The 13,976-nt window shown below is 47.0% G+C and overlaps 2 protein-coding genes across 2 annotated transcripts in view; both read right to left on the bottom strand.

The window, feature by feature from the left end:
• LOC137618979 (hepatitis A virus cellular receptor 2 homolog) overlaps positions 1-13,976 on the bottom strand; it is a 600,331-nt gene that overhangs the window by 406,224 nt on the left and 180,131 nt on the right. The window lies entirely within an intron of this gene.
• Positions 1-13,976, bottom strand: part of LOC137618653 (uncharacterized) — a 170,539-nt gene that overhangs the window by 142,470 nt on the left and 14,093 nt on the right. Inside the window, exon 2 of the mRNA XM_068348788.1 lies at positions 5,001-5,222. Within this exon, the coding sequence (XP_068204889.1) occupies positions 5,001-5,211 (211 nt within the window). The 5' untranslated portion in view covers positions 5,212-5,222. The remainder of the gene's footprint in view (positions 1-5,000; positions 5,223-13,976) is intronic.

Genomic DNA, 13,976 nt, shown 5'->3' with positions numbered 1-13,976 from the left:
ATGTTCTTGGTACGTACCATCCTTGCGTACTTGGAGAGAGATCACCAAAGACTAACTGCTACTTTGATCAGATGTCTTATTCTTTGGGGGAAGTAGCAGTATTCGGTTGAGGGTACAGTACTTCCTTAGGTATGAGACCGAATATAACAGAGGTATGCACTGCTTCCTTCTCTCTACTGGGAACGATATGAAAGATCGTCCAGGAAGAGGAAAGAACACTTTCTGTATCACACACTCTCTCCAGTAGGGATGGAAACGTCAGGAGTCACAAGTACGCGACTCCTATAGACCAGTCATTCTGGATGTCCTCAGATAAGTCTTCCTTGGTAGGATCTAGAGGAAGAATATCCTATGTGAATGGTGATCTGTCACACACGTAGGGTTCTTTCTCTTGGGGACCAGCACGTGGGATCTAGCAGATGATACACTCTGAAACGTACTGTAGGGATCCTGTGCAATGTAATCAAGTGAACTCTGGAGTATCTGTCCATACTAGAAGGCGAAGGTACGTTCTCAGAAGGAAGCTTGTGGATGCACACACAGGAGTCCTCTGCATTGAGTTGTAGACTTCTTGGTCTCCAGTGAAGGGAGTCGAGGGAACTCCTACAGCAGCACAGCTTCTCCCACAGTAAAAGTCTTGTGTACTGCACTTGCACATCAATGTCTAAGGCTTGCCAACCTTCTTAGGAATATGTTGTCATTGCCATCACTCGGCCACACAAGTGAGGGAATAAATAGCAAAGAGGAATGCTGTCTAACAGAAACAAGAATGTGGATATTGGCAGGTTTGAACAGACATCTGTCACACAGTTACCAGGAAACCACTACAAATCCCTCATGCCTTCCAAACATTCCTCTCCCACGATGATCTGCCAACACAATTATCTAAGAAGCTCACCTGTACTCTAAAGCAGCTGAAAACAAAGTGAGGGCTCAGTGGCTGGTCAGATGTGAGGGTCTTCCCCACTACCCAGCAGTAACTACCTCCACCTCAGTGAAGTTCAAACAGCCGTATCCACCTTCCCTGAAAGCATACTTCTGTTGGAGTACGAGGTTTGTATTTGTGTAGGAACAAACAAACAACCTTCATGCTTAACATGATGGAAACATGAGCTCTAGAAAGTGTAAGGTTTGAACACAGTCATAAGAAGACCTGGTGATACTCACACACTGACGCTGGCCAGAGTAAGGACAGGACACGGCATGACTTGAGAAGCATCTTTTAAGTACTCAGACTTTATAAGGTTCACGATGGCAAGATGTCTAGACTTGGGGTTGTCCTCCACGTGACATGTCGAGGTTCAGATAGGTCAGACTGTGCTGCTATGTAATCCGAGGTCATCGGCCGCTGCCTCCTTGGTCTGTCATGACTGGATTTGTCTGTGTTCTCAATAAACATTTTAGTGTGTCTGTGGCGAATAAAAATACCAATAATTAAAATGTAACAGTAAAAAGGATATACTGGTTCAATGGGATTTATGAATTCGGACCAGATGGCCCAACACAGGGCCCAGGGAGGCTATTCAGCACCTGCAGCATGAAGGGAATGTTGTGAGGATGGACAGCAAGAAAAAAGAGAGGAGGGGGGAACACGTAGGTAGGGTAGAAGGAAGAAAAGTGACCTTTGAGTAATGCATACAGCAGACATATTGTTATATACAGTATACTGTAGTGGGCTGAAAAACATTGTTTATTAAAGAGAAAATACAATAGAAAATACAGCACCATAATATAGAAATAATGAAAAGCAAAACATTGGCTTTATTAAATAGAAAATATAACAGAAAATATCACAAAATCTAAAAGTAATTTGTATTTTTCCTGACTACACAAACCTAAGTCCTTTGATAAGAGTCTGCTTTCAGCTCAGCTAGAACTTGGGCTGTTAAAATTCATAATGAGGTACTTACTGGAGGATGGCCAGGAAGCCCCCACCCCTCCAAGTATTATTATTATTACTTGCTAAGCTACAACCCTAGTTGGAAAAGCAGGATGCTGTAAGCCCCAGGGCTCCAACAGGGAAAATAACTTGCTTTTCCAACTTAGAGAGTGACAATAATGATAATAAGAATAATAATAATTCAATTAAGATATCAAGTAACTTTTATGGTAAATATGATTTAATTGAAGTAGTTTTGGACCAAAGGAAATAAACTAAGAAGCTTTCTATTCTAGCAATTCCATTATTCAAAATGAGCAAAAATTCACAGGAAACAAGTCTGTACAGCAAGCTTCTTGAGAGACTCAAATACCCAGATGGAAAAAACAAGAGGAAGAAATAGGAAATAAAAATAAATATACCAAACAAATTAACTTCTGCTACAATGTAAATTCAGGGACTGTATAGGATAAATAAAAAATGGTCCATCTTGAAGTATTATCAAGACTTTTCTTCTTCAAGCTGTGAGCCTCAAAATCAAAAGTAATGCCACAGAGATCATTATATAACTTTAAAGGAAATCAAGTATTTTTGGTACCTATACACCAAAAAGTCTGAAGGCATCAAGGAGATATCCCGATTTAATTAGATCCTACCACGGAAGATGACAGGCGTACTGAAGGTTAGAGGTGATAAGTGTGTCACGACTGAGATGGTGTGGACACGTCGTAAGAATGAATGGTGAGGAGGGAATAAGGATGGGCTTGGAAGGAACCTGTTAAGGGGAGAAGATCAAGAGGGAGGCAGGGAATTAGATGACGAGATAAGGTGAAGGAAGATGTGGAGAGAAGAGGTTTGGTGGAAGAAGATGCATTTGAAAGAAGCCATTGGAAAGGGCGCATCAGGCAACCGACCACTTATGATAAGAGGAAGACAGATAATCACATAATTTAATTAGTACCATTATTGACAAGGTTTGCTTGATTTACATAAAGTGAGTATAGGGCCTTGCCTGCAGTTGGGTGTTAAAGTAGACTAAGTGATCCCAACAGACGTCTGGACTCTTCCAAGCAAACAGACACTATTTCACAAAGAGAAAATCATAACCTCAAGCAAGTTTGCCTTAAAAGATAAAGATTCAACGTAGCTTCTGACATGCAGACAGACAGTCAATGTTCCAATAACGGTGGAATAAAACATTTGAAGCAACATCTGCAGACTTCTTAAGCATAATGAACCTGGATAGGGCCTATCAATTGTCCTAGTTCAACTCAAGTTCAGTTTTCTGCATAACTTATAAAGAAGCTACTCAATTGAACATTATGTCATCCAGAAATATCTACTGCAAACGAGAGATGATATACGGATCTAATGTATAACTCCTGTCAAATGGATCTAAATACAAAAGATATCTGAATTATCCGTCCTCTTTTATGATCCAGAGGAGAAACTCCAAACATGGCCTTAACATCTTGAAGGAGTTAAAAGACTGCGCTCAAACTCTGCTCAGCTGTTATCATTGATTACAACAAAATCAGTGTGAATCATATTCTCCTTTCCATCGCTGTTTTAGTATCAAGAATATCACCTTTTAATCGCTTTCAAAATCCTAATCAATTGTTGTCAATTATGAAAACATTTGGTTGAATTCTTGTTCCATAAAGTACTGTACCTCTACACTAATGACCCAAAACAATAAAGGAGTAAAGACGTAATTTCTTTGGAAGAGGAGATAATCCCAAATGGTACTCCAAAAATGGGGAAGTTTTGACACGGGACATAAAGGGACAAGGAACGGTTGGTCAGGAGAGGTTTAGCCATGGAAATTGCCTCTTCTTGACCTGTAAGAAGGTCAAAGGGGATACAAGAAAACCTAACAATGATATGAGTTTGGGAGAATCAAAGAGAGAGGAGGGAACTCGTTTCACATGTAACCCACATTCAAAATAATAATCTTGACTGGTCCAGTGTTACAGAAAATAAACAAATGATGGATCTTGAAATATTTCCCTTCAAATTACAACAACCAGGAAAACTGATAATGTGTAAGTGACGAGTGATCGTCCTAATGATGCTCTCTATAAGATTACAATGAGACACTTTTGATACAGAGTCTGAGCACAGCACAGGAACTTTGTCTGGTTTACTTATTTTGGAATCTTGAAGGGAATTCGAAAGTTATGTTGTGGTTTTCTCAGAGGGACAAAATGATTGCTTTAAAGTTTTTGTAGCATTGAGAATAACTTTGATATAATCTTCAAGTTGACAAATTTCTGGATCACTTAAGCCACGTTAACAAGCGTTCGTCAGGAAATAACCAGTTCACCACTGCTATGAAGTTTTCGACTTGAAATGATCAATTTTATTATATCAACGGCAGATTTATTTACATCACAATAGATTCCCTAGAGTCACTCATTTTACCAGACACATAAAGAGGAAGAAGGATAGCAAGAGACATGGCTAAAACAAAGGACACTGCCAATCACAAAAACATCCTTGCATATACGGTACCGGTAGTCATGAAAAAAAGGGGCGAACATACAGAAGTTGCATCCATAAGAACTACGAGTGTCCCAAGAAGTCCCCTTCTTGAAATAGATACTCCATCATACAGCACTTTACTATTAGACCATTAAGATAATTGGTCTGTAGAGTTAGACATAATGCTTTCTCTCATCCCTCCCTTCAATTCTAAGCAATTTCAACTTGGGTCTTCCTGATCTACTGAAGCTTTCCGTTGGTCGCCCCCAACGCTTTCCAACTTAATCCTTCTTTACTTCTTTCGTCATATGTCCATTTCAAACTCTGAACATCCACGAAATAAAAAAGAATGGCCACGTGGGGGGAGAAAAAGTCAGATCTCAAAGAACTATGGTAAAGCACAAATAGAAATAATACATACGTCATTGAAATCTCATTGACCGAGATGATTTGAAAATCGTTTAAGTCAATGAAGTGGTTCAAATGGAATAAAGTGGCTTAGAACCAATATAACGGCTCAGAACGCAGGGCAGAAAAGGAGCATTAGATTGCAGAGAATGGAGAGAACTCATTCACTTCAATCCCATAGGACTTTATAAACCAGACATCTGAAAAAACTCTGATAAGAATTACATACCTTTTCCATGTACCACAAGACTTGTGAAGGGGTAAATGTACTTTAAATGCTGCTGCAACTTTTCATTGGAGCTTCTCTTCAAATAGACCTTTCCAAGATGCACCTCGTACACTTCCCCTTCGTTGATGCATCCACCTCCCATCTGACTCGTGGCGATGAAAGGCGACATGCCCAGAGTTTCCTGTATAGCGTCGTACATCTTCGATGTCATGGCAAAAGGTCCTGAAATTGTCAAAAGGAATTTCAGCACGTAATACAGTACAGTAATCAGTAACATACAATGTATAAAATACAGTAATGTATCTAAACACATACCAAAGCAAAGTACTGTAATAGTATAATGTATTTCAATATCTTCAGAGTAAACATTTTTAAGAAACTTTTTTTTTAGTACAAACTTTTCATTTGTCAATACTTCAGCCTATTTTTATGTCCAATTCAATTTCAGACACATCCCCACCTCTTTCAGTAGAACACATTCTCCTCTATCCTCATATAAAACAATACTAAGATAACCATAAAGTTCTTCATTCAAGGGGTTAACTACTACACTGTAATCGTTCAGTGGCTACTTTCCTCTTGGTGAGGGTAGAAGAGACTCTTTAGCTCTGGTAAGCAGCTCCTCTAGGAGAAGGACACTCCAAAATCAAACATAACAAATTCGTAGGTAATTTGTATTTTTCCTAACTATACAAACCTTAGCTATTTAATATGGGCAATTACTTTCGGCATAGCCGAAATGAAGAGCCATTAGATTTTTAACGAGGGTTTACTACCCCACCGCTAGTTAGCGGGGGGGGGGGGGGGGGGGGGGGGGGGGTAGGGGGGTAGCTTGCTACCTCTCCCCCTCACACACACCTGCGCTTGAGCTCACTTTGCTTAGAGGTAGGACTTATCTTGGGGGATAGCGCTGGCGGGCAAGTTTGATTAAATAGCTAAGGTTTGTATAGTTAGGAAAAATACAAATTACCTACGAATTTGTCATTTGTTCCGTAACTGAAATACAAACCACACTATTTAATATGGGTGACTCACCCCTTAGGAAGGGTGGTAAGTCCCAGCCAGTAATGGCTTTTGGCTTTGCCCAGGAACTCACTATCTGAGTGTATCAGCACTCAACAATAAAGACCCTGCACCTCGCTAGAACCTTGCTGCGCAAGAGCTGCGGCCTACATAAGCTGTGTGTGAAGGTATGAAGTGTGACTCGTCCTAGGAAGTTGACCTGTAGTCCTTTATAAGGAAACTTAGGCTAAAACTCTCCCAATACCACCTCGTCAGGGTATGGGGACGTGACAATATTAACTTAATACTAGGAACACAAGGGAATATGGTTTACCTGCAGTGGTTCGAGGTCAGCTGTGCAGAGAACCCAGGATGCTGCTTTCCCCAAGAGAGGGGAGGATGAAGAAAAGAATAAGGGCCAGACAAACCTTTTCATTCACGCAGACTAAGACCAGGTAACAATGCCCTCAACCCTCTGCTACTTGTCCATTAAGGAGCCTGAGGTTTTAAACCAGCTGTTGTGCAGCCACCACAGATCCGATAGAGAATGTATCGAGCCTCCTGTGGGTCACGTCTTGCAGGTAGTGGGCTGTGAAGGTCGTCTGACGTTTCTACACCCCTGCTTGTAGAACCTGCGTCACAGAAAAGTTTTTCTTGAAGGCCAGGGACGTAGCTATGCCCCTGACATCGTGTGCTCTAGGGCGACGTGACGGAGGAGGGTCAAGATTAAGGGACAGATGGATTGTCCTACGAATTCATGCCGAGATGGTATTCTTGGTAACCCTCCTCTTTGTTCTCCCAGTGCTCACAAACCATGCTTGCACCTGGGGGCGAACTGCAGCCGTTCTTTTGACATATAGCCTCAGACTCCTTACTGGGCAAAGTAGGAGATGGTCTGGGTCATCTGTTACAGAATGAAGACTCGAAATCCAGAAAGACTCGAACCTAGGATCCGGCACTCCAGGATTCTGAGTCTTAGCAACAAACTCAGGGACGAATCTGAATGTTACCTCCCCCCATCCCCTTGAATGGGCGATGTCATACGAGAGACCATGAAGTTCACCGACTCGCTTGGCCGAGGCCAAAGCTAGTAGGAACACCGTCTTCCAAGTTAGGTGGCGATCTGAAGCCTGGCGTAACGGTTCGTAGGGAGGTCTCTTAAGAGACCTGAGAACTCGAACCACGTTCCATGGAGGAGGTCTCACTTCCGACTGAGGGCAGGTAAGTTCATAACTTCGTATAAGTAGGGAAAGTTCCATCGAGGAAGAAATGTCCACTCCTTTGAGCCTGAAGGCTAGACTTAAGGCTGAGCGATACCCTTTCACTGCCAAGACTGAAAGGCGCATTTCTTCTCGCAAATACACAAAGAACTCCGCTATTGCTGGAATAGTGGCATCGAGTGGAGAGATACCCCTTCCACGACACCAACCACAGACAACTCGCCACTTTGCCTGTTAGACACCTGCGGATGACTTTCACAGGTGTCCAGGCATCCTGTTCACAACTTGTTGCGAAAATCCTCTCTCAGTGAGGAGATGCCGGATAGTCTCCAGGCGTGAAGTCGAAGTGAAGCTACGGCTTTGTGAAAATTGTTGGCGTGTGGTTGTTTGAGTAGCTCTTGTCGTGGAGGGAGTTCTCTCGGAAGTTCCGTTAGGAGTTGCAGAAGGTCTGGAAACCATTCCGCGTGATGCCATAGCGGAGCTACAAGGGTCATCGACAGATTGACCGATATTCTGGTCTTGTTGAGCACCCTCCTCATCAGACAGAACGGGGGGGAAAGGCGTACACGTCGATGTTGTCCCACTGTTGTTTGAAGGCATCTTGCCAGAGTGCCTTGGGATCCGGGACTGGGGAGCAGTACAGCAGGAGCTTGAAGTTCAGTGCTGTAGCGAACAGATCCACAGTTGGGGAACCCCACAAAGTCAGGACTTTGTTGGCTACCTGATGATCCAAAGACCACTCGGTACTCACTATCTGTGTCACTCTGCTCAGACTGTCGGCGAGCACATTCCTCTTGCCTGGAATGAAGCGAGCCGATAGTGGGATCGAGGGGACTTCGGTCCATCTCAGCATCTCTACTGTGAGATGGGATAGCTGTTCTGAAAAGGTACCTCCCTGCTTGTTGATGTAAGCCACTACTGTGGTGTTGTCGCTCATCACCACCACAGAGTGGCCCGCCAGGTATTGTTGGAACTGTTGAAGGGCCAGGAGTACGGCCTTCATTTCTAGCAAATTTAAATGGAGGCACTTTTCTGATTCTGACCACAGGCCTGAGGTCCTGTGGTGCAGAACGTGGCCCCCCCCCCCCCCCCCCCTTTATTTGATGCATCTGAAAACAGCAACAAATTCGGGGGGAGGATGAGAAGATCCACTCCTCTTCGTAGGTTCTCGTCTGTCACCCACCACTGAAGGTCCGTCTGTTCCGCAGGACCCATCGGGATCATGACGTCCGGGGAATCGTGACCTTGATTCCACCGGGACTTGAGTTGCCACTGAAGAGATCTCATTCTGACGCGACCGTTGGGAACTAGACAAGCCAAAGATGAGAGGTGACTGAGGAGACGTAACCACGATTGGGCTGGAAGCTCTTCTCGTCTGAGGAAAGGACTCGCGACCCTCCTCAGCCTTGCTATCCTGTCGTCTGATGGGAAGGCTTTGTGGAGATTGGTGTCTATGACCATGCCTAGATAAACCAGTCTTTGAGTGGGAAGCAGAGAAGACTTCTCGAGATTTACCATGATCCACAGATCTTGGCAAAGTCCCAGAAGTTTGTCTCGGTGTCGAAGAAGGGCTGACTCCGAGTCTGCTAGGATCAGCCAGTCGTCCAGATAACGGAGGAGACGGATGCCGATCCTGTGTGCCCACGACGATATTAGGATGAACACTGGTGAAAACCCATGATGCTGTGGAGAGACCGAAACACAGCACCTTGAACTGGTACACCTTGTTGTCTAGGCTGAATCTTAAGTACTTCCTTGAAGACGGATGGACTGGGATCTGGAAGTACGCGTCCTTCAGGTCCAGTGTACACATGAAGTCTTGTGGTCTCACTGCAAGTCTGACCGTGTCTGCCGTCTCCATGCTGAACAGGGTTTGTTTGACAAACCTGTTCAGAGCTGAGAGGTCGATGACTGGTCTCCAGCCTCCAGACGCCTTCTTTACAAGAAAGAGTCGACTGAAGAAGCCTGGGGATCCGTCGACTACCTCTTGGAGAGTGCCCTTCTTCAACATGGTCTCGACTTCTGCCCGAAGGGCTTGCCTCCTTGCCGATCCCATGGCAAGGGAGCTCAACGACTGGATTCGCTATCAGGGGAGGTAGAGATGTTGTGAACGGGACGCGATATCCCTGACTGATTACGGAAATCGTCCAGGAATCGGCCCGGAGTTGCTGCCACCTGTTTGCACAACTTTGAAGGCATCCCCCCACTGGTGGACATGCAGGGGGACTGCCAATCCTAGGGTTTGCGGCCTCGGCCGCTCCCTCTAGGATTCTTTCCTACCCTGGAGGACCTTTTGCATTTCTTGTCCTTGACAGGAAAGGGCTTAGACACCGTTGTCTTCGCTGTAGTTGCCGGTTTCGTGTTCTTGGTAGGACGTGATTGCTGGGTTGCTGGAGGCTTATAGGGCTTTGATGTTAAAGCCCTCTGAAGGAGAGAGTCCTGGTTGGACTTCCTCCACCTCTCAGCAGCCTGTTCCACGTCCTTAGGCTCGAACAAGGTCTTCCCCAAGACAGAAGAATGTCTGAGCCTGCTGATATCTGCACTGGAGACCTTTTGGTGGAATCTCTCAGACACCGCATCTTGACGTTTCAAGATGGAATTAGCCCACAAGTTCGAGACTTGGTGGGCTAGAAACTCGATTGTACGAGTGCCTGAGAGTAAAAAGGTCTCCATGGCCTTCCTGGTACTCTCTTTGGATAAGTCCTCAGATCGTAAAAGGATGCCCAGAGACCCCAGCCGGATATCCAGCCACAAAGTTGCCTGCATGGCACACTTCGCCACTTTCTCCTGACTAAGGATCTCCGTTGCGGAGAACGAAACTGGCCGGTTGGAGTCTCTCTCTAAAGGGACTCCCCTGGAAAGTTCTTCCACAGAATGGTGTAGGGGAAGGGCTAAACAAGTCTCCTCCATGATCTCAAAGTACCTCCTCTGATGGACACGAGAAGGCGGGAGGAGTTTGTTTCCGGCACTGAATCAGCTGGAGGAGGCGAGCTCAGAGAGCTGGCCTTCGACCTTATCTCTGGCACTCTTAACCCCTAGAGACCAGGGCAAAGCTGCGCTGGCTCTAGAGGGTTTTTGAGTACCAAAGACCCGGTCCAAGACCGTGTCCTTGCCCTCACGAGGGGGAATCTCTGGATCCGCAAACCCGTTGAGATTCCTCATAAGGGTCAGAACCTGCCAGAAGGCATGCTCTGATTCCTGCAGCTCTCCTCCTGAAGGGCTAGCAGCGAAGTCTCCCGTCCCCAAAGGCTCTTCTTGGGGGGACTCATGGACGTTCCCTGAGGGCTTGGCTGGCTCTGGTCTAGTCCTTGAGGACGACTTTGGTAAAGTCTTAGAGCCTTCGACTCCCTCCTGGGAGGGATGCAGGACTCTAGCAGTGATGGTGGGAGGCTCTTCTCCACCCCTACCCGAGAAGACTTCTCTGCACGAGGCGGGGTTTCCCCCATTGGTGCGATGGGGGAACGCCTCACCTCGCGCGACTCCCCTGAGGACGGGAAATCTTCGTCCGAGGGGGAGGGAGAGAAAGTCTGGGGGGGTGAGGAGGCCTTCCACAAAGACTTCCGAGGAGTCAGTTTCGCCCTTGGAGAAGTTACCACGTCAGATACTCCTCTCTTCCTCTTTAGGAGAGAAGAAGCTGCCGATGATTTGTGGCCCAGCTCAGAGAAGACAGGCTTAAAAGCTTGCATGACCGCTCTGACGATGGACCCGAACCAAGGCTGCCGACTGACAGCTATGCTGTCAGAAACTCGCTCTGGAGGGAAGGGGATGGTTTGATCCCTAGGAGGCGTTACCAAAGGAGGGTTTGCCTGGAAAGAAGATGACGGAGAAAGTTCCCTAGACCTATCTGGAGGCCTCCCTCCCTCCGGCGAGCGCGCTGTTCTGCGCTTGCGGGGGGGGAGGGGGAAACGTGATGATGATGACCTGGCCGCGCGCTGTCCTGCAGCCTCGTGCGTGGCATCACGCTGGCGCGCTAGGATTTGCCCTGGTTCGCGCGCAGGGGCGATAGAGAGGGCGCGCGGGCGAGCAAGCTGGAAATGGCAGAGGACGCGCAGAAGGCTGGATGAGCGCTCGTGCACGCGAAGGCGATTGTTCGCGCGTGCGCGGGCGCGGGCGCGCAGGATCTGGCTGAAGAGCCCTTAGGGCGATAACGTTGGGCGCACGCGCGCAGGGGATATATCCCCAAGAGAGGGGAAGATGAAGAAAAGAATAAGGGCCAGACAAACCTTTTCATTCACGCACTCTAAGACCGGGTAACAATGCCATCAACCTTCTGCTACTTGTCCACTAAGGAGCCTGAGGTTTTAAACCATCTGTTGTGCAGCCACCAAAGGGCCGATAGAGAACGTATCGAGCCTCCTGTGGGTCACGTCTTGTAGGTAGTGGGCTGTGAAGGCTGTCTGACGCTTTCACACCCCAGCCTCAAGAACCTGCGTCACTGAGAAATTCTTCTTGAAGGCCAGGGACGTAGCTACGCCCCTGACATCATGTGCTCTAGGGCGACGTGACGGAGGAGGGTCAAGATTAAGGGACAGATGGATTATCCTACGAATCCATGCCGAGATGGTATTCTTGGTAACCCTCCTCTTTGTTCTCCCAGTGCTCACAAACCATGCTTGCACCTGGGGGCGAACTGCAGCCGTTCTTTTGACATATAGCCTCAGACTCCTTACTGGGCACAGTAGGAGATGATCTGTGTCATCTGTTACAGAACAAAGACTCGAAATCTGGAAGAGTCGAACTGAGGGTCCATCACACCCGGATTTTGAGTCTTAGCAATAAACTCAGGGACGAATTTGAACATTACCTCCCCCCATCCCCTTGAATGGGCGATGTCATATGAGAGACCATGAAGTTCACTGACTCGCTTGGCCGAAGCCAAAGCTAGTAGGAACACCGTCTTCCAAGTTAGGTGGCGATCTGAAGCCTGGCGTAATGGTTCATAGGGAGGTCTCTAAAAAGACCTGAGAACTCGAACCACGTTCCATGGAGGAGGTCTCACTTCCGACTGAGGGCAGGTAAGGTCGTAACTTTTATGAGTAGGGAAAGTTCCTGCGAGCAAGAAATGTCAATTCCTTTGAGCCTGAAGGCTAGACTTAAGGCTGAGCGATAGCCTTTCACCGCCGAGACTGAAAGGCGCATTTCTTCCAGCAAATACACGAGGAACTCTGCTATTGTTGGAATATTGGCATCGAGTGGAGAGATACCTCTTCCACGACACCAACCACAGAAGACTTTCCACTTTGCCTGGTAGACTGATGCGGACGATTTTCGCAGATGTCCAGAGATCCTAATCCCAACTTGTTGCGAAAATCCTCTCTCAGCAAGGAGATGCCGGATAGTCTCCAGGCGTGAAGTCGTAGCGAAGCTACGGCTTTGTGGAAGATGTTAGCATGTTGTCTGAGTAGATCGTGTCGTGGAGGGAGTTCTCTCGGAAGTTCCGTTAGGAGTTGCAGAAGGTCTGGAAACCATTCCGCGTGATGCTATAGCGGAGCTATACGGGGTCATTGAAAGATTGACAGATATTCTGGTCTTGTTGAGCACCCTCCTCATCAGACAGAACGGGGGAAAGGCATACACGTCGATGTTGTCCCACCGTTGTTGGAAGGCATCTTGCCAGAGCGCCTTCGGATCCGGGACTGGGGAGTAGTACAGTGGAAGCTTGAAGTTCAGCGCTGTAGAGAATAGATCCACAGTCGGGGAACCCCACAAAGTCAGGACTTTGTTGGCTACTAGATGATCCAAAGACCACTCGGTACTCACTATCTGAGACGCTCTGCTCAGATTGTCGGCGCGCACATTCCTTTTGCCTGGAATGAAACGTGCCAATAGTGGAATCGAGTGGACCATCTCAGTATCTCTACTGCAAGATGGGATAGCTGCTGCGAAAAGGTACCTCCTTGCTTGTTGATGTAAGCCACTACTGTGGTGTTGTCACTCATCACCACCACAGAGTGATCCACCAGGTATTGTTGGAACTGTTGAAGGGCCAAAAAAAACGGCCTTCATCTCTAGAAGATTTATATGGAGGCACTTTTCTGATTCTGACCACAGGCCTGAGGTCCTGTGGTATAGAACGTGGGCCCCCCACCCTTTCTTTGAGGCGTCCGAAAACAGCATCAAATCCGGGGGGAGGACGAGAAGATCCACTCCTCTTCGTAGGTTCTCGTCTGTCACCCACCACTGGAGGTCCGTCCGTTCCGCAGGTCCCATAGGGATCATGACGTCCGGGGAATCGTAACCTTGATTCCACCGGGACTTGAGTCGCCACTGGAGGGATCTCATCCTGAGGCGACCGTTGGGAACTAGACAAGCCAAAGATGAGAGGTGACTGAGGAGACGTAACCACGATTGGGCTGGAAGCTCTTCTCGTCTGAGAAAATGACTTCCGACCTTCCTCAGCCTTGCTATCCTGTCGTCTGATAGGAAGGCTTTGTGGGGATTGGTGTCTATAATCATGCCTAGGTATACCAGTCTTTGAGTGGGAAGCAGAGGAGGACTTCTCGAGATTTACCATGATCCCCAGATCCTGGCAAAGTCCCAGAAGTTTGTCTCGGTGTTGAAGAAGGGATGACTCCGAGTCTGCTAGGATCAGCCAGTCGTCCAGATAACGGAGGAGACGGATGCCGATCCTGTGTGCCCAAGACGATATTAGGGTGAACACTCTGGTGAACACCTGTGGTGCTGTGGAGAGACCGAAACACAGCACCTTGAACTGGTACACCTTCTTGTTTAGGCTGAATCTTAAGTACTTCCT

Source organism: Palaemon carinicauda, chromosome 25 (assembly GCF_036898095.1).
Source record: "Palaemon carinicauda isolate YSFRI2023 chromosome 25, ASM3689809v2, whole genome shotgun sequence".
Lineage (NCBI taxonomy): Eukaryota > Metazoa > Arthropoda > Malacostraca > Decapoda > Palaemonidae > Palaemon > Palaemon carinicauda.
This window is presented reverse-complemented; position numbering and strand designations above follow the sequence as displayed.